Source organism: Benincasa hispida, chromosome 7 (genome assembly GCF_027475165.1).
Source record: "Benincasa hispida cultivar pf3 chromosome 7, pf3_genome.v1.1, whole genome shotgun sequence".
In the NCBI taxonomy this organism is placed as follows: Eukaryota; Viridiplantae; Streptophyta; class Magnoliopsida; order Cucurbitales; family Cucurbitaceae; genus Benincasa; species Benincasa hispida.
Genome location: NC_143484.1, coordinates 55,147,558 through 55,168,646, shown reverse-complemented (window position 1 = coordinate 55,168,646; position 21,089 = coordinate 55,147,558). Strand labels below are relative to the sequence as shown.

Here is a 21,089-nt window from a genome sequence, read left to right as displayed (position 1 = left end):
AAATACTAGGTCTAAAAGGTTCCTAGGTAATTTTTTATTATTAATTTAGAGGTTGACATGACATTTTAAATTTAAAATAATAATTTAGAAGAGGGAAGAAAGATGTAGGGAGGAGATAGAAAAAGATACAATTTTTTAACTTATTATTAATTTAGAAACCAAACACTCCCATGTTGTAAATTTACGAACTAAAAACATAATCTAAAAAATTATATTAAATATCATTTTAGTTTCCATAATTTGAAGTGTATAAAATTTTAGTTTCTATATTTTTGTTCAATTATAGTCCCCATATGCTTTCAATAAATCTTAAATTTAGTCCCTTAAAGTTAATTTTTTACCGAAATTGATTAAATAATAACAATAATAATTTGAGTAATTATTTTAAATGATAAAATCATTGAAAATATTTTCAAATATAGCAAAATGTTACTATCTATCAGTGATAGGCCTAATATATATCTGTCAAGTGGAAAATAGTCTGCGATAGACTCTATCACTAGTAAATAGTGAAATTTTACTATATTTATAAATAATTTAGTTCATTTTCCTTTATTTAAAAACGACCTTAATAATTTTTATGCGAAAAAATGAAATATGTGAATATGCTTTCAAAACTTATAGGAAAAATGTTATATATAACAACAAAAAAATTTTAAAAATTAAACAATAAATTAGCATTGAGGATCAAATTTAAGATTTATTATATAGAATTAAAATTAGACAATTAAAATACAAAGTCTAAAATTAAACAGACTTCCAAATAGAGGGTCCAAAATGATCTTTTAATAATAATAATAATAATAAGGAGGTAGGCATTAAGTTTTAGGGTTTGGTAAAAAAGAAAATGCTAGTATATTGGGAAAGACGGTGAGTAGGGTCAATAAAAAGAAAAAATTGGCTTGCTTTAAACCCCAATTTATTGACTTGGATATAGAACAGAAAGAATTGGAGTCTTCCCAAACCAAATCACCCAATTTTTTTTTCTTAATTCTACTCTTTAATTTCTGGTTCTTTCTTGACTCCTAATTTGGATTCCAATTTTTTATCTTTCAACTTGTGCAATTTGATTAGTTATGGAACTTTCCACACATATATATATATATATCTTTTTGCTCTAATATATATATATATATATATACGTATATATTTCAATTCATTTGGCTTTCAAAGTCATTGATCTCTTTCACATTCTACCTTTCAATTTTTCATCATTTTTTTCTCAAAATCCAATCTCATATGGGACTGTGTAAAGGAATAATTTATTAAAAGAATCAATCTCTACGTCAAACTGCCTTCTTCTATCTCAAAGTATAACTAAAAGTTTGCAAGGGGACGAATTTGAATAAGAATCTTCAAAATTATATCACTAAATTCAATCAAACCATTTTATTCTTTTGTTAGTTTAAAGTAATTGGAATAGAGAAAATTATTCCAAACTCTTTACTGATTCTTTGTACCAACTAGACTATATCTTTAGGTCGTTCAACACAAATAGCAAGTAAATTATAATTCTTTACACCTAAAAAGTCATTTGATCAAGAGTATCAAATCAATTAACAAGTATTGTTGTTGTTGCACAAATTGACCAAAAAAATTCATGTTTGTTGAATTTCACACAGCGTGCAAATGATTATATGAAAACACATATATAGTGTTTACTATACACGTTTCAAGGTTAAGTCAAAGATGAAAGAATAATCATATTGTTATTATGATAATTGTATTTATATGAGAATTCAACCAGAGTTTCAATTTCCTACTTAGATAAGGTCGAAAGAGACATGAATCAGATTAATCGGGTGTTGGTCGACCAAGCTCTTCCATTTGGCCTTAAATCTGTTTCGCTTTGATTTTGTCTCTAGTCTTTCTTTTTCTTTTCCTTTTGGATTTGTTCTTTCAAGTCTAAATTTCCAATAACGAATGTATTATACAAACTTTATGTCAAAATTTTTCATGTTGGTTATATTACAATATTGTCCAATTTTACCGTAGTAAAGTGCAGTTAAATTTTTCTTTCCCATTACTGATAATTATGAATTAGGTTAGACACTATTATGCTAAACATTGCACCATGGGATTATATATATATACAACAAATTCAACTATCCAACTAATAAAAGAAAATGACAAGCTCATATTACAATAAAGTCTAATAAGCCTCAACTCGAAATAGGCATCATACCAAATAAATGAGCCATTCTCTCTCTCTCTCTGTTTCGTTTTTTTAAAAAAAGAATGAACCATTCTCATTCTTTTTCAATAAAAAAATAAAAACTTTCTTTATAGAAAATCAATTAAAATAGAGATTGGATGTGAAATATTAATTTAATAATTGGTGTGCAATGAAAACCAATAGAGTGTTACCATAAATTATGGCACAGAAGGTATTGTGAGAAAGTTGCATAACTTTTGGGAAAATGCCTAATATATTATTGTAATGAAGCATAACCCACAAGAGGGGATGTGAGTGGGTATAATCATAAACAACTTTAAAATTATTGGAAGAGTTTTAAGTGATCGGATATTTGAGTGAACTGCACAAATATAGATACAATTTCGTAATGCATTCATCTCTTTATATCTCTATCAATCATAAAGAAAAAAATTAAGAAAATTAATACATGACAACCTGTAATTAGACACGTAGATGAACTACACTATGTGTGATCTGAAATGCACCTAATATTTTTTAGAGGGTTTTTTGGTTTAGCTGATGTGGGTCAAACAAAGAAAAGAAAAGGGTACCCAAATTCTTTTATTTATTTTTTATTTTTTATTTTTTATTTTTTAGTGGAGGGATTTGATGCTTCTATATCTACCCGTTTCTTCCTGTCTTCCTTTCTTCTCTTCTTTGATGCCAAACCAAGTAAACCCTTTTTTTAACTACACACAAAAGAATCCCAAGCTAAGTTTCTCTCCTCCCCCATGTGCATATCTCTCTCTCTCTCTCTTTCTCTCTATCAGAGGGCCTAACAGAGAATTTTGTTTCAATATTTTTTTTAAAAAAAAACATATATTATATATATTCTTTGTGGCAAAATGAAGTGGTTTGAAAGAATGGAAGTCATTTTCTCAAGGCTCTACACATTTCTCTTCTCTCTGATCTTCTCTTCCTTATAATTTTTCTCTCTCTCCTATACTCTTTAAATCTCCCACCAGTTTTCCCTCTCACCCTTTATTTCTCACTTCTTTCTCCTCTCTCTACAACAACACAAAACAGAGATTCTAAACAACAAAATATGGTTGTACTCCCCTCTCTTCTTCTTCTTCTCTCTTCAATAACAACTTCAATTTAATTATATATCATACTCTATTTTGATGTTTGTTTTAGGAAAGTGGTGATGATCAGATTGGTAGATGGGAAGGGTATGTGGATTGGAGAAAGAAGCCAGCTTTGAGAGGCCGCCATGGGGGAATCATTGCAGCATCCTTTGATTTAGGTATGATCAATAATATATGAGATTAATTAATTGTTTTTTATTTTGAGAAAACTAAAGTGAAGTAATTAATTAATTGGGATTTTAATCTAATAGTTGTGGAGATATTGGAGAATTTGGCGTTTTTAGCAAATGCAAGCAACTTGGTGATGTATTTGTCGCATTACATGCACTTTTCTCCATCAAAATCGGCTAATAATGTCACAGATTTCATGGGAACTGCCTTCCTTCTTGCCCTTCTTGGTGGCTTTCTTTCTGATGCCTTTTTCACCTCTTATCATATCTACCTCATTAGTGCTGCCATTCAATTACTCGTAAGTTTACATTTTCATTTCTTTCTTCTTTTATTTATTTATTTATTTATTTATTTATTTATTACTTCATGGAAGGATTATTCACTTCTTGCCTATAAAGATATTTATGCATATAATAAATTAGAAAACCAAAACAAAAGGGGGATTTGGGAGGAGGTGGATCACGAGCTAACTGTTGATGCCCTCGTGGTTGTAAGAAAAATAATTATAATAAAGCTTTAGGGAAAATACCTTTTTATCCTTAGATTTTGTGTGTATTTTTTATTTCGTCTCTTTAAAATTTTAAATATTACATATTTAGGTTCATTTGGTAATGATTTTTGTTTTTATTTTAAAAATTAAGCATTCAGACTCTACTTTCACCTTTAAATTTCTTCATTTATTATCTATTTCTTAGTAATAGTTTAAAAGATTAAATCAAATTTTGAAAACTAAAAAAAGTAGGTTTTTAAAAACTTGTTTTTATTTTTAGAATTTGACTAAGAATTCAACCATTGTGGTTAAAATGATGCAAGTCATGGTAAGAAATAGAGAGGAAATAAGCTTAGTTTTCAAAAACCAAAAACAAAAAATAAAATAGTTAACAAATTGAGGCTTTAATTTAAGTTTTGAGTTTGATTTCAATTTAATATTTTAAATATTATAATTTTATCCTTGAAATTTGAGTTCATTTTACAGCTTTTAACTTCGATTTTATTTTTGTCATTGATGACAATACCTATTAAATTAATGATGAAAATTAATAAAATTTAATTAATAGAGATTAATGCATGAATATTAAGTAAAAAATTAATATTAAAAATCTACCATCTTATCTATTAAATTAAAATAAAACTCAAAACTTAAAAATAAAATTATAACCCACGAACAAAACGAAAAAAGTATTCGTCTCAAAAACATTTTTTAGATTTGAAGCTGCGGGACCCACTAAAACGGGGTTACTGGCTGCTGATCATTGACCATGTAAAGTGTGCGTCGTACTGGAGTATTACCCCAAATATAATATCAAATTTATTACCATGCAAAAGCCAAAATCAAAATCTTGTTTACCTTCTTAGTGTGTTTACTGATGATTTTCTTCTGAGTCTTGTCTCTATTCGTACGCTATTGGTCCTTAATCCGACGGGGGCTCATCCAGTCAGAGGGCGCCACGGTGATGACAATTCTGTTTCGTATTAGGACACGTGTCTTTAAGTCTCGTCCACATCATACTCAAAAATTATATAACAGACAATTTTCTTTTTCTGTACAGTTGTCCATTTATGGTCTTTGTCCAAGATTTGTTGCCCACATCCAATATCCAATGCCCTATATTCATCTCATGTGGCCCTTATATACCTCCCTAGTTGTTGGTATACCTTTGATTCTCATTAATTCCCATTACCAACATCTCGGGTTAATAGCTCGACGATAATTGATATATATTTCTTTTTTTAAAGTTTAGGGATTAAAACTTCTTACATTCATTAGTCGTATTCGAAAAAAAAAAAAAACTTTATGGCTCCTAAATATTAGGTTTAATTTTCATTTAGTTTCTAGGATTTTTTTAATAATTATAAAATTAGTTTCATAGCGATGAAAAAATGATGAAATTTAATTAATTATAGTTATTTCTATGGTAGTCACCTATCTAGGAATTAATTTCCTACGAGTTTTCATGACAAGGTGAGTTATCCTGTGAGATTAGTCAGGTGTGCGTAAGTTGGCAAGAACACTCACGAATATCAAAAAAATTAATAAAAGACTGAAAGTGAATATCTAGTGAAAACTTCATATTTAAAATATAAACCTTGAAACCTAAGGATCAAATTAAAACAAAACATAAATCTTTTAGAGCAAAATTGTAACATTTTGAAACATATAGACTAAATTAAAATTAAAACTTAAGGATTAAAAATGTAATATTTTGAAACCTATGGATTAAATGAAAAGTAGACCTAAAATTTAAGGATTAAAAATATATTTTAACAAATGTTAGTTGATATTATATTAAATTTACATTCATCCATCAATTTAAGTTTTTGAATCCATCGGTATTTTAAGAAAAAAAAAAGTTATCTTTATTTTTTAATATTATTGTCATTTCAAATTACTTTTCGAGTGTTTAAAAGTGTCATTAAACTTTGAAAAGATATAAAACAAGCCTTAGAAACCACTCTATCCTTCTTTTTTTTAAGGCCTTTCAACTATGTATAGATGTACTTCAATTAGGGATTATTTATGTGACGTGTAGGATATATGATTTTTTTTAATTAAAAAAGGCAGGGATACATTGAAAACTTGATTATTTAAAAGATAGGAATGACGACGTTGTGGATTAATTTATCATTGTAGAAATATGATTAAATAATTGGGCTGAATTGACTCAACCAAATTCTATGATAAGGAATCCTTTGAAGACTTTTAAAATGTATATGAATATTTTAAACTAAGTGCTTATCTCATTGTATTAGGATACGAACTCAAAATTGAATTAAAAAACATCGGATTGATGGATAGACATCATGATGATTATTTTGAAAGATAAAGTCAGTAAATTTCAAATGATTTGTTTTGTTAATTATGATAATGATATATAAATAAATTAATATTAGAAAAAATTATAAAAATCAACCCTAAATTGTGATGGTAGTTAATTATCATCATACTTTCAAACTTTGAATTATAGAAATTGAAGTCTTAAACTTATACAGATGTTAAAATTGAATATTCAAATTTATATGACTATTATAATTATAACAATTATATAAGTTTCAAGATTCAACTTGATCATTCATTTGTCCAATTTTTACAATTATTATAAATTTGAGAGTCAAATTTTAACACTTGTAGAAATTTGAAACCCAGCTTTTTACCATTGAAATTTTGAAAGTATAATTGTAACTACCATCATACTTCAGAGGTAGTTTTTGCAACTTTCCTTCGATACTAAATTTTGCGGGAAGTTGTAAAAACCAAGTATGGTGGTAGTTGCAATATGTCATCCAACTTTCAATTATACAGGTCTTATAATTAGATCATTGAATTTATATAATTATAAAAATTGTAATAATTTACCGTTGTATAAGTTTTTATAATCTTGAAATCCAATTTCTACAATTATAACATTTGGAAGTCCAATTTTAATACTTTATAAATTTGATTGATTAATTTTCATAAATAGAAATCTGATAGTGTAATTACAACTATCATCATATTTTAAAGATAGTTTTATATTTTATTTTTAAAATAAGTTTTGTAATTTATTTTTAAAATATTCGACTTTATCAATTGATATGAGACTTATCAGGAAGAAATGGTGTATGAAAAAGAAATATGATAAACATGAGACAATGGGGACATAAATAGAGGGATTTTGAGGGACTAAAGTTACAATAAGATTTAATTATATGGTATAAAAATGAAGAGAAGGAAGCATCTTAAAACGCGACATTACATGGTCAAAACGACATAAAAATTAAAAAGATGTCCGTATAAATAGGTAAGCGGCAACCAATAAGGTGAGAGAAAAGAGTAACACGTGGCCCGAAGTGTGTACACGTAAGTGTCAGTGCATTTTTTATGATGAGAGAATATGATTTGTTTTGTACTGACACCTGGCTCATTGCATTAAATACTTACTCAACTCACTACAATATGCATATATCCTATCATTTCAATTTCTTTATTCCCATATTCGGTTACCCCTTTTATTGGGTCGGGTTTTTGTTCAAATGGCCCTACTCAATCATCCATAACTTACCCTACCATTACTTACATTTTGCTACCTAGCTTTTACTACTTTTTTTTTTTCTTGGAAAACCCTCCATTAATGCCCATTTGTTTGTCATTTGTTTTTGAAGTATTCATTATGTTTTGAAATTTTGTTGTAATATTAAATTTTTATCTTTGGAGTGAAATTTTGTTAAAATGTTAAATGTAACGGTGTTACAATTATCTCTAATTAAAATTGAGATTATCACTTTGTTCAAATAAATTTTATTTGACATTATGTGAATTTCAATTTAAAAATTTGTAACTTTTGAAAGAATAAAAGCATTTTTGTAATATAAGATAATATTTCAAAATTTTCTTTTGGTCATCTAGTTTAAACTTTTAAAACAATGAATAGAGTTAAAAATTTTAGTGAGTTGTAAAGTACTTGAACTTACATAAAGAGTTAGTATAGTATAATTGATGTTTCTTTTTTGTGGGACTCGCGAACTCCTCAACTCCAATTCATTGAATCAAACACCTCCAATTAGGGAGCATTTGGTTGGCCTAAGGAGTAACCTATGAAATTCGTAGCCTTAGGACTAAAAAACTTCAATTTCATACAACTCTTCACACTATAGGTCTCTCAACTAAACAACTCTTCAAACTTTACAATTTTACGCTTTATCCTAAATGTTAGTGTTCATCTAAAATTGTGTTTGCATAGTATTTATAATTAATAAGTTCCTACCTTGAGACCTTTGCAGCTTTCACCAATTGAATAATATTCAAGTCATCTTACACTATCAAAGTTAAATCTATCAAACCGTTGTCCTCTAACAGAATGTGTGTTATAATTGATTGAGTTGATAATAGTAGTAAGTCCTAACTGTGTCATCCAGCACTACTTTTCTTATCCTTAGCTCAGTCATTTCTTTGCCTCTTCTTTTTCCATAGTTCCTTGTACAATGTGCAAAATCTAAAGCCAAGCATTTGACCAGGGGTTGGCAGTATTGCTAATACAAGCCAAGATGCCATCACTGATGCCTCCTCCATGCGATCACCAAGCAAACCACAATGCTGTGTGCGAAGAAGCGAGCGGTGGCAAAGCAGCAATGCTGTTTGCGGGGCTATATTTGGTGGCGTTGGGGGTCGGAGGCATAAAGGGGTCGCTGCCGTCACATGGGGCAGAGCAGTTTGATGATAGTACCCCACAGGGCAGGAAAAGAAGATCAACTTTCTTCAACTACTTTGTCTTTTGTCTCTCATGTGGTGGCCTAATTGCAGTCACATTGGTGGTATGGGTTGAAGACAACAAAGGGTGGGAGTGGGGCTTTGGAATTGCAATGCTCAGCATATTTTTGTCCATCATTGTCTTCTTTGCAGGCTCCCCTCTATACCGCAATAAAATACCTGATGGAAGTCCATTCACAACAATTAGCAAGGTATATATAAGTATAATTAACCATAGAAATGAAGTTAAAAGAATGGGGAGAAGTTAACTGAATCAGCCTTTTGTTTTTTGACTGAGAACAGGTTTTAGTTGCTGCAACGTTTGGTTGCTGCATCAGCACGAACTCGCGAAACTCGATAGCGAGTATGGCAATGAGCCCCGCTCTTGATGACAAGGAAGCTAAACAGAAAGCAAAAGAAAGAGGTTCAACAAATCATGTGGTGGACAAACCGTCAGAGAGTCTCAAGTTTTTAAATAATGCAGTTCTGAACAAGCCATTCCATTCAGCATTAGAATGTACAGTTAAAGAAGTTGAAGAGGTCAAGATCGTGCTGAGAATTCTACCTATATTTGCTTGCACCATCATCCTCAATTGCTGTGTAGCTCAGCTCTCCACATTTTCGGTTGAACAAGCATCAACAATGGACACCAAAATAGGTTCCTTTAAAGTTCCTCCTGCATCTCTCCCCATTTTCCCTATACTCTTCATCATGTTCCTCGCCCCGATATATGATCACTTAATCATCCCATTTTCTCGAAGAATAACTAAAACCGAAACGGGAATCACTCATCTTCAGAGGATAGGAGTTGGGTTACTTTTTTCTATTGGAGCCATGGCAGTTGCAGCAGCTGTGGAGACAAAGCGCAAGAGAGTAGCCACCGAAAACGGTCTACTCGACTCCGCTCAACCGTTGCCCATCACATTCCTTTGGATTGCTATTCAATACTTGTTTCTTGGATCAGCAGACCTTTTCTCCTTGGCTGGATCATTAGAATTTTTCTTCACAGAAGCACCTGCAAGCATGAGATCCTTGGCTACATCTCTCTCCTGGGCTTCTCTGGCAATGGGTTACTACCTTAGCTCAGTGATTGTATCGATAGTCAACAATGTCACGGATAACTCTGACCACAAACCATGGCTATCTGGAAGAAACATAAACCATTATCACCTAGAGAGATTCTACTGGTTGATGTGTGTGCTCAGCGGATTAAATTTTGTGCACTACCTATTTTGGGCCATGAAGTACAAGTACAGACCAAAATCACAACAATAGGTGAAATAGCCACAGAAACACAGATATATATATATGATGCAATAATACTTAAAGGGTTCCACACATTTATTCAAACAGATTGAAATTCCTATCCCCATCCAGAGGAGATCAGAAACTCGACAAGTGCTGCAAATGCTCTCATCTTTCAGCTGGCATGAGATAGAATGGGAGGGTAAATTTTTCGTCTTGGCAGAGCAGGTAAATGTGGTAACTGGCATGTGAAATGTCTTATATCAGTGAATTTCTGTGATGCAAAGCATCTTTTTATCAATCTCTTGTGTTTGGCCAGTAATTCAATCTTCTTTATTACCATGTCATTTACATACCAAAATTGACGGCTGCTAAATAACAACGGGACGAGTGGATATAGCATAACACATTTGGGGGCCACATAATATACTATCCTATGTATGAAAGTTAGATGAACAGCAATAACAAAATGGTAATTTTAATCATAACCCACGAGTCTGCAATAATTTTAAGCAAGAAAATTTGCAATCCGAGGGGAAGATAGGGATCAACAAGTTATTGAAAAGTCACCTTTCATGTCATGTCGCGGTCTGAAAGCTCACAGTCACAGTCTGCACCTTCAAGACGCATCTGAGCCACTTCCTGGAGAGTCAATTGAATTAGAAAAACTTATGAACCGAAATTCGGTTAGGTTCACAATGACCTAATTAATAGGGATGCTTCGCAATGGCCTAACTGAAAATTGATGCTTCTATATCTACCTCTATTTACACACGTCATGCGTAGGACTTCCATCACTTTCTGGCGATGTCAGTTTGTCCAGTCTCTCTGGTTTTGTTGGTTTGAGACCCTTGGCTTTTCTTTGCATTGGTGGCAGTGAAACTATTCCTCGAGCAAGGCAGCCGATAAGTCATCGAAGGGTTTGTGTGAATAAAGGAATGGTCAGCATTACTCATTTGAAAGTTTCCCACGGTGATCTAATATCTTTTCAAGAAAATGACGCGAGAATCCACTTGATCGCTAGTTTCTAGATCATCAGTAAAAATTACGACACATTTGGCTTTTCTTGAACGAATTTCATGATCTTCCACCATACTTGCGTCATTTTCTCCTTCCTGTTGTTCTAACTCGTTGATTTATGTGTATGACCATCGAGGAACTTTTATACTGATTTCTCTTATTCCAATCGAGTTTTGACGACTTGCTTTAGTGTTGTAAGGAGTTATAACTGCATATCTTTTCAAGAAAATGACGCGAGAATCCACTTGATCGCTAGTTTCTAGATCATCAGTAAAAATTACGACACATTTGGCTTTTCTTGAACGAATTTCATGATCTTCCACCATACTTGCGTCATTTTCTCCTTCCTGTTGTTCTAACTCGTTGATTTATGTGTATGACCATCGAGGAACTTTTATACTGATTTCTCTTATTCCAATCGAGTTTTGACGACTTGCTTTAGTGTTGTAAGGAGTTATAACTGCATCGAATAAAAAGATTAAAGATTTTTTCACGAATTCTAGGCGGTTGTAGAGGGATTCTGCATTCCTTTGAAGACAATGAGAAGATCTAGGGTAGAAAGTAGCTCCCTGGTTACGCTAATTATTGAAGAAGTGCTCTGAGTTCGCATTTTTTGGGAGAAAGGATTTTTTTTTTTTTGTCACAAGCTAGTTTTTTCTCTATTTTGTGGGGTGTTTGGCTTGAAAGTAACAACAAGATCTTTAAAGTTCGTGTATCGAAGTTTAGGAGGTAGTGAGGCTTAATGCCTCCTTGTGGACCTCCGTCACTAGGCTTTTCTATAACTATGATCATAGTTTGATTTTGTTGGAATGGAGTCCCTCTATGTTGTTTATTGATTTTTTATGGGGGGCTAGTTTTTTCGTATGCTCGTATATAATCTTTTACTCCTCTCGGTGAAAGATTGGTTCCTTAAAAAACAACAATAATAAAATAACAATGACCTAATCAAAGCCAACTCACAAACACTGAATAAATAATAATAAATTTTAACCAGTTCACGAATATACAACAATCCAAAGTTCATCTAGCAGGTTTAATCAAAGGACGGATAAACCATTTGGACAACAAAGTACTTGAATGCCTAGTGAGTTCAATACATTCCTTCATACTAATAAGTTAAATAATAAACATAACCACTGACATGCTCTAAATTTATATCAGTCCAGACGTCGAACCTGATGTAGATTCTAACCACATAAATTCCATTGTTTCAACTTAAATTGAAGCACTTTCCATTCCATATATTAGAAAAATGTGAACTTTACAATAATGTTTATGAACATCTACTGTCTTATCTTATATACCTCTTCAGAAGATGTAATTACAGAGAAAATTTAGTATTACTATTCAAAACGTGGAAAAGGGGCTAGCCCTGTGAACAGCCCACGGTCATCGACAGGCTCCTCACGGCCACCCTGACTGCACCCACAGTGCTAAGTTGCTTCATCTTAGGGTTCAACCCATGTTCATCCTGTATTTTATCATCTACATCCATCTGGACACCCACAAAATATGCTACCTGCAAACAATGCCTTTCATTTGGTAAGGAAATAGCAAGAGCTTTCTTGATGGATTCAGATATATAATGTCAAAAAGTAATAATGGTGGGTATTACTACACTTCTTGATATACACATTGATTAAATAATGGGGCAATGAAATATTAATGAAAGCAGGTTTTGATAACTATTATTGTTTTTTTTTTTTCTTTTTTTGAGGTTTTGTTCCGTCCTAAGTCACGACTTGTAAGTTTCAAATGCGACACAGTAACCTTTATCTTTATAATAACTTTAATCTATATGAATTAACCCAAGCAGCACTCAAAAACATTTCTGAAAATAAACATAGAAAAGTTATATTCAACAATAGCTCCAAAACAAACTCTGACTTTGAAGCTAAATCCAAAAGGTCCGAGTATAACAGTGCTCATCTTAGAACTTAGAAGGTATCATGCACAATGCACTAACTAGGATGGGAAGGGAGTGACTCGTAGAAAATGCTGCCTTTGCCTCTAAGCTAATGTACATGAGAGTTCTTTAAGTTATTGTGGTGACTGTTGACTTAAACATTTATCCATCATCCAGTATCCTTGCTTCACTTGGTAAAGGGGAATTTATCTGGTTATCTTATACCAAACAAAATTTTTAATTCAATTCAGAAAACGTGGACATTGGTAAAACTAGAGAATCCCAAAATTTCAATCAATCAAGTAAACTAAAGAAAGCAACAATACCTTGCCAGAAGCATTACGGACAGGTGATATATGGAGATCATTCCAAAATGAGCTCTTATTTTTCCTGTGATAAGAGCAGTTAGTAAGTTTTCTTTTATTCTGAGGACTAGAAATTACGTATTGTATAAAATGTCGTAGATAATCAACCTGTAATTTAAAATCCGTACGGTGCAAGCTTGTTCAGACTGAAGACTTTCCTTTATCTGGCAAAGAAAATGAGAATCATAACAATTATTTCTACAAGCTCCTCAAAACCTCCAATTAACTCGTCAGAAATTTGGATGAAAAATGCTTGTTGAACCAGGAAATGGACTACCTTAAAAAGGGTTGAAGAATCTGTGTCAATTCCACTTAAGAATCTACAGTTGCGCCCAAGCACTTCACATCTAGTATAACCTATAGCAGGCAAGGAAAGAACAATTGTAATATATTGTTCAATCAGAATCTTTTGGTATCAAAATCTAGTTGCATCAATTTTTAGCACCTGTTAATTTCAAAAACTCATCACTCGCATAAACTATAGGCATGTCTGGTAAGTTTGGATCGGTTCTGTAAAACAGCAGAGACATGGCATGAAACCAAAATTGAACAGGATAACTTATTCGCTCATAAAGTGTAAGATTTAAGCATAAACAGAAGTAATAGTCTGGAAGAATAAGTAATAACTCACAATACAAAGCTCTGTTTAATTCTATTAAGAGATGTATTCAAGGATGAACAAAGAATGCCCACCCTAGGCAAGCTGCATCTCCTTTCGCACACCAATCTGCCAGTTACCTCACTGTAATGAGTTAGGACAGATAAGATGTTACCAATGGCAATTGCAGCTCTTTGCTTCTCATCATCACATGCTTCACATGGTTCTTCAATCTCTACTCCTATGAGATATCCACTCAGTAGAAACTCAATGGCCGATATTATAACCAAAGATGAAAATAAAAATAAAATAACAACTAGTGGAAAAGTGACTAATGCTCTGAATGAACAATGGTAACAGACCATAAACTTGTACTTTTGCCTCAAAATGAATATGGAATCTGTGTTAAAAGAATTCAAGGTATTACTCAATGACAACAGAACGCGAAAGGTAAGAAGAAAGTGAATGAGAGATATATATGGAAGTTCTCAAGTTAGCTCCTTATCTCAACACGAGCAAACTGTAAATCGCTTGATGCATAATGTAGAAACAAACCTCTACTATCAGAATCCGGTGGTGAATCTCTATTCAAAAGACAATCTAGTTCCGAGATAGAATCAGACAATAACTCCCGGCGACAGGACCCTAAAAGACTTTTGCAAGCTCTAAATTCGTTCTCATATGGAACACCTTGAATTCTTACGAACCCACATCTAGACTTTCTTGAATTCTTCAAAATCGGCACCTGAACACCCACAAAGTGAATGACCCCCCCATCTTCCTTGCTGAAAACAGGGGTCATTTGGAAGAAAACCCAGAAGGGTGTCCCATCTTTGCGATAATTTAGTAAATTAATTTGAATCCCTTTCTCTTCCCGAACTGCCTCACGAATTTGCATTACTGAGCTCCTACTAGTTTCTGGGCCCTGAAACATCCTACCATTTTTGCCAATCACCTCTTCTTTGGTATATCCAGTCATCTTCAAGAATCCAGGGCTCACGAACACAATTGGGTGACCCGCTATACTGGGGTCAGTGATTGTAAAATTATCCGACAAATCGTAAAGAGCTTCACGAACCCAGAGCGAATAGCGACTGTTAAGCGATTGTTCAATCAAACCCAGTTGCAATTCCATCCTCCGGGTTCTTCAGCTTGTTGGATTGAATCTCGTTTCTTCCTCAATATTCGGATTAATCCCAATCCCATGTGGCACTCAAACCGCGGGTTCAGTCTCTCGAAGAAGCTTTGAACTGCAATATATAAAATCAAGGAGGAAAACAAACAAAAACCCTATAATGAATCCGTATCAAAGAATCCGAGGGGGCTCCTCACTGGAAGAGTACACTTAGCAACTACGAGTGTTCACCATATTACTGCGAATAAGAAGGGAAAATATCGCGTAGATTGTGATCAACAAAATTTCTTCGCAACCCATATTTCGGTGCGATGAGAAAATTGGAATGAAATTGATTCAGAAACCAAATAACCCCATCACGCCGTCGTGATTGGAAATGAAAACGAAAGCAGAATGAAGGGCGTTCACAAATTCCCGGCACGATATTTCTGGTTGAAAATTGAAATCACCCCCTCCTTTGGCCACAAAAGATTAAAATGATGATTACCCCATTGTTCTAAACCTGTGATTATATCAGAAAGATTACAACAATGTAAATCATGAAGATGGGGGTGTAATTTTGTTGGTGGGTTGCCGCAGATTTACCGAAAAACCGAGGAATTGGTGAGGGTCCGCCGATGGTAGTCCCAATCATTGTGACAGAGAGTGACCACGTAGATGAGGAACGATGTGTTTTTCAATTCTGTAATACAAAATCATTCGCCCTCAAAACGAAGATGAGAACAGAAGCAAACGAAGGAGCCGATGGATGGAAAATAGTTCTTATCCAAATCCTCGTCACGTTGTGGTGTATGACTATGAGATTTTGACTTTGAAACAGATCTTTTTTAGTTTAAATTTGGAAAATATCCATGGACGTTAGCCGTTAGTTTTTATGGATTAAAACTTTTAACTAATAATTAAAACTATTCATTTATATCTTTTATTAGTTTTTTTTAAAATAATGTTATTTTAATAATTATTAACAAAAATAGGATTGGGTGGATAATATTGACAAAAATAGGTTTTTTTAATCATGTACCCAGTACACGATTACGTTGAATTAAATTGTGTACTCGATACACGAGTCCATGTGATCTGGCATGTGCAGATTGCCAATATGGCAGTCATGCAACGTTGACCAAGGTAATCGTGGACCGGATCCAGGATTACCCTAAGTCGGTACATGACTTAATGGTCCCTTAAACGACGCAACCCCTTCTTCTTCCCCCATTCGAGAGTTTTTTCTCTTTTCTTCCTCCCCATTACCGCCGATCGCCAAATCCACCATCGTCCGCCGTTTTCACAATTACCTTTTTCTCTTCTCTTGTTGCTGTCTCCGTGAGCCTGGTCTTTCTAATCTTGTACAACTATATCAACAAAATACGCATCGTTCACAATCAATATGGGATAGTTCTTCTACCGTAGTTTTAAGTTGTCGGAGAAGGGAGGCATCTGCACAACATATTATCTCATTTAATCAACGTATTATTCCCTACGTTGAACAAGCAGATTTTCTTGGGGTTGCTCAGATCGAATTTATTCAACTTGATTGGCACCTCATTACTGCTTTAGTTGAGCGTTGGAGAGCAGAAACCAACACATTTCACCTGAGGAATGTACAATTATGTTGTAGGATATTGTCATTCAGTTTGGGTTACGAGTGGACGGAGAACCATTGACAGGTTCATTACAATATGATTGGAAGAATGTTTGCGATGAGTTCTTAGACATTCTACCAGATGATCTAAAAGGCTCAAGATTGAGTATCTCATGGTTGGCGTCCTAGTTTCCATAATTACCTCCTGATGTCGATGACATCAGCATACGTAGGTATGCACGAGCATACATTATACAACTTATTGGAGGATTTTTGTTCGCTGACAATTCGAATACTCTAGTACATCTCATGTTTCTCCCGCTACTGTCTGATTTCGAGCATGTTGGTACTTACTCGTGGGGTGATGCCTGTCTTGCATGGCTTTATAGAAAACTTTGTCGGGATATCAATGCACAAGCGTTGGAAATAACGAGGCCGCTGATACTACTACAGGTATGGGCTTATGATAGATTTCTAATTATAGCACCACAAGTCCAGTTACAAGCCCCAGGTCATCGTCCACTTAGTGTCAGGTATTATTCCATTTATATATTTATTTCGTTATCATTTTATGTAAGAATATAAATTAATTATATTTTTTATAATTTTAGATGGAGTGGTGTATTAGCTACCTCTGAACAGTCAGCAAATATGTTGCTAGTATACTGAAAAATATTTGACAAACTGATGCACAATCAGATAACAAATATCTATATAAATGAATATTTAAAATATTTTGGGTGTATAATTATCTTTTTTTTTTTTTTGTCAGATTAATTAGACGTCATACACACAAGATATTTGGTCATCACTACTTGATTACTTCATGATGGTGAAGACATCTAGTTGACCGTTAGCCCTCTTATATACTTCCATATAGTAGAGTGACATCATCCAGATCATGTATTGAGATAGTTCGATCTGTGACAAACGATACCTTTGTTGTGCTATACATTCCCAGCACTACACCAGATTGATTTGAGAGGTAAGTACGACCAAGGCTGTCGTCGAATTCATGCAAAGTATGTATCTTAATGGCATAGAAGATATGATCGTTGTGCATAGAGAGAAATAACAAATGGGCCACCTGTATCAGATAACTACTTTTCCTGGTACGATTCAATCACGAGGCGATTTATCACACCTGACGACGCTTACTATTACTGCATGGTAAGAGATTTAAAATCAAACATTTTCCAAATATATGATATGAATATTATTTAATATTTATTTTTTTCATCGTACAGAATAATTTTATCAGAGATGTACAACAATATTCAGTACAACACAGTTTACCAAAGTTGGGTTCAATGTGTCACCAAACATTGGTCAACATATAAAGTATTATTCAACAAACAAGACGACTCAATGTAGCTGACACTAATCCGTATTCGTCGTAAACAACGACAATAGGGTGAAGCTAATTTAGAGGCACACGAAGACAAGCCCCATGTGGGGTAAGGGCCTGGGGATCATCTTTAAATTTCATGTAAACTTCTATTTTCAAATTAAAGAACTAATTATAAATCTTCTTTAGTATCATGACATTTTTTTTTTAATATGAGTGCATAATAATTATATTTTCATTATAGATTAAATATATAATTAAGTTTAATAATGAATTAATTTGTGGACCCGGACGAGCCTTAATATTGTTATACATCTTCGATTAAAAAAAATAATTAGTCAATCGATTTTTTTTAAAAAAAAAAGAAAAAAATTTGTGGACCCGGTCCACGAGTCTCTCTTCAACCGGTCCACCAACTAAGGTGACGTGGTGCTGACTGGATTAAATGCTAATCGTGTACCCCGTACACGATTTTCCTTCATACCAAAACTATCCTATTTTTGTCAATATTTTCCATTCCCACCTATTTTTAAAAATTCTTTCCCATGTACCCCATTTTTGTCAATAATTTGAAAATCCACAATATTTTCGAACTTGATCCCTTTTATTATGTTAAACAGATTAATATCGTGTAAGGCTTACAATCAAACTTTTGTAAACAAACAAATTTTGATTCTACTGAGTTGTTTGGGATGCTAAGTTGATAGGATGTCTGGAGTTCATATGTCTGTCGAGTTTATATATCTATGGAGTTCATATGTCTGTGTTTGGGGTGTAGAGTTATTAGGTTTGAATTCATATGTCTGTGTTTGGGTGCGGAGTTAAGTTCATATGTCTAGGGTATCTGGTGCAATTTTTTGAACTCTAAATAATCTATTTTTATGATTACTATTTTTCTTTGAAAATTATTTATTCAATAAATTCTATCCATCTTTGTTTGAATAAAATATGGATTGCAATTTTTTTTTTTAATTTTTAAAGCTTTTCTTTCTTTCTTTCTTTCTTTCTTTCTTTCTTTCTTTCTTTCTTCCTTCCTTCCTTCCTTCCTTTTTGGGTAATGAACATTAAACCATTACATTTCTCAAAGAAATATAGTTAAATAAAATGAAAAACTAAAGAGAAAACAAATTTTTTTATTCCTAATTTTTCTCCATGAATTTCATTATTATCTTCTTCTTTTTCTTCTTCTTTCTATTGTTACTCTGTATTTTTACTCTGTCGTCAGTTTTTTTAATTGAATCTGTTAAGTTTTATGTCCTAAAACTCGCAATTTGTAAAAAGATAAACATTTTCTATAGTCAATAAACTTATTATTGATTTTATAAATTATATATATAAAAGTCTAAATCCAATTAACTAAGACCCATGACTGTTAAATGAGTACTTCAACTTTATGTGGAGACATAAAAGTATATCAGGTTTGAGTAAATAGTCATATAGTATATGAATAAGGTTGGGTGTCTTATTCTGGTAACACTATGGAATGCGGCCCACTTTGTAGTTGTTACAAATAGTTGTAAAGTGCTACAAACGAAGTGATCCTAATGTTGGGATTGGTGTCCTAATTCTCTCAGAGTCTCGTTGTTTTGTAAAGATACACATTGTTCAATGAATAAAATAAGTGTTATTTAATTCTGCATTTATTCATATCCAATAAACAAAGCTCCTTATTGAAAGAGGTTATTTGGGTGCCATGCGTTGGCCATGAATCTTTGAGAGGTTATTTGGGTATTGAAAGAGGCTGAAGTATGGCTGAGAGAAAAGGCTATGTAGGGACAAACATGCGGCAGCCTATGTCTTGAGAGGTTAGTAGAGCGGTAGTCTCTAGTTGTGCGAACATAGGCGTAAGGCGCTGAGATGCATGCGCGGGTTAATCGTGCATGCGGCGATGCTACGCGATGGATGCGGAGATTCTATGCATGTGGCCGATGGTATGCGGCTGATGGTATGCAGCCGAAGGTATGCGGCTGAAGGTATGCAACCGATGGTATGCAGCCGAAGGTATGTGGTTGACGGTATGTGGCAACACTATGCGTTGATGGTATGCGGCGATACTATGCGTTAGTGTCATGCGGCAGCGTTGGTGTTATGCGACGATACTATGCGGTGATGCTATGTGGCGGCCTTGCTAAACGATAAGCTAGGTGATGAAACAAGCTACGGTGGATGCATAGTGAATTGTCCTTGCATTGTTAAGGCTTGCGGTAATAAGGTTTATAAGGTTGGTTGCGTTGGTCTTGTGCAGGAAACTATGGACATTGACAAGCAACAAGGACATATATGCGTTGGTCATAAAGAATGCGTTAGCAAGAGCCTAGGCGATGGTAAGTTATGCCATAAGGTGTTGAGTTGAGAACCAAGTCGACCCAAAGGTTGTTATACATTGGTGATATGCTATGTGCCGAGGACATCCAAGGCATGTGGACGCATAGGACAAGGTGTGAACAAATAGTATGCGGTGGAAGAGGGTTGGTCATAATCCTAGTTGAGTGCATAAGGAAAAGATAAGCCATGCGATAGAGGGCATACGGCCAAGGGGGAGCCTCACGGGCATCTAGCATATGCGACCAAGTTGCGCCGATGGGATGCACAAGATAAGGATTGCGTTAATTAGAGATGGCACAATCGAGGTTAGTAGGTCGCATATGGGGAAAGATGCTAGGCGGCAATGGCTTGAAGGATGCAATATTGAGGTTAAAAGACACCTCAAGGGCGCAAAGATAGGATGGATGCATATGAAGGATGAACGCATATGAAGTTGGATGGATGCATATGACATTGGATGAACGCATATGAGAGTGAATGGACGCATTGCGGTAGATGGGTGCATAGGAGATTGGATGGACGCATTCAAGGTCGTCATCCGGACATGTGGCTTGTTGGGAAGAAACCTTAAGCCTTAAGTAAATGAGGTGGATGCACAAGAAGACATACAAAATTAAAGGCTATGTGCTGGTAAAAAGGGAGCAAGACACCTTGGATTGCAATGACGTAGGATTGCGTTAATAGTGCAAGGAAATGACACTTGGACATGCGGCCAAGTAGGAGGTGTCGGCCTTAGAGAAATCTTGGACGCCTATAAATAGGGCCAAGGACTTCAGATGAGATCTCAAATTCTCTTCAAAGGACATAAAGAAGAGGGTATGAAGGCTAATTGGGAGGAGATTACGCGTTGATGAAGAACGTATGCGTTGGTTATGAAGTTCCAAGAGA

The 21,089-nt window shown here is 33.9% G+C and overlaps 2 protein-coding genes across 5 annotated transcripts; one reads left to right on the top strand and one right to left on the bottom strand.

The window, feature by feature from the left end:
- Positions 1 to 2,832: 2,832 nt before the first annotated feature.
- Positions 2,833 to 10,247, top strand: LOC120082128 (protein NRT1/ PTR FAMILY 4.6-like). The gene is made up of 5 exons (XM_039037366.2): positions 2,833 to 3,245; positions 3,335 to 3,443; positions 3,537 to 3,754; positions 8,449 to 8,892; positions 8,984 to 10,247. Exons 1-5 carry the CDS (start codon positions 3,243 to 3,245, stop codon positions 9,953 to 9,955), a joined length of 1,746 nt encoding a protein of 581 aa, XP_038893294.1. The 5' UTR covers positions 2,833 to 3,242; the 3' UTR covers positions 9,956 to 10,247.
- A 1,906-nt stretch (positions 10,248 to 12,153) lies between these two features.
- PLPB (PAS/LOV protein B) lies at positions 12,154 to 15,748 on the bottom strand. Of its 4 annotated transcripts, none has more exons than XM_090315486.1 (8): positions 15,535 to 15,748; positions 14,370 to 15,451; positions 13,848 to 14,055; positions 13,662 to 13,726; positions 13,494 to 13,573; positions 13,325 to 13,380; positions 13,178 to 13,241; positions 12,154 to 12,464 (listed from the first exon to the last, which is right to left on the bottom strand). In XM_090315486.1, the coding sequence occupies exons 2-8, from the start codon at positions 14,947 to 14,949 to the stop codon at positions 12,312 to 12,314; spliced, it is 1,206 nt and encodes a 401-aa protein (XP_090171612.1). In that variant the 5' UTR covers positions 14,950 to 15,451; positions 15,535 to 15,748; the 3' UTR covers positions 12,154 to 12,311. The 4 variants fall into 4 exon arrangements, with proteins under 4 accessions (XP_090171612.1, XP_038893296.1, XP_090171613.1 ...); XM_039037368.2 differs by having other exon boundaries at positions 13,848 to 14,214; positions 15,535 to 15,684; XM_090315487.1 differs by having other exon boundaries at positions 13,848 to 14,049; positions 15,535 to 15,684.
- Between the last annotated feature and the right edge of the window lie 5,341 nt (positions 15,749 to 21,089).

Bases quoted from the DNA above. Each gene is read 5' to 3' on its own strand.
- PLPB (XM_039037368.2), bottom strand. From the start codon at position 14,949: ATGGAATTGCAACTGGGTTTGATTGAACAATCGCTTAACAGTCGCTAT. The intron at 14,215-14,369 runs GTTTGTTTCTAC...CTTTTAACACAG, and splicing joins ACCGGATTCTGATAGTAGAG to ATTCCATATTCATTTTGAGG. The intron at 13,727-13,847 runs GTGAGTTATTAC...GCTGTTTTACAG, and splicing joins ATTAAACAGAGCTTTGTATT to AACCGATCCAAACTTACCAG.
- LOC120082128 (XM_039037366.2), top strand. The intron at 3,444-3,536 runs GTATGATCAATA...TTAATCTAATAG, and splicing joins TGCAGCATCCTTTGATTTAG to TTGTGGAGATATTGGAGAAT. The intron at 8,893-8,983 runs GTATATATAAGT...GACTGAGAACAG, and splicing joins CATTCACAACAATTAGCAAG to GTTTTAGTTGCTGCAACGTT.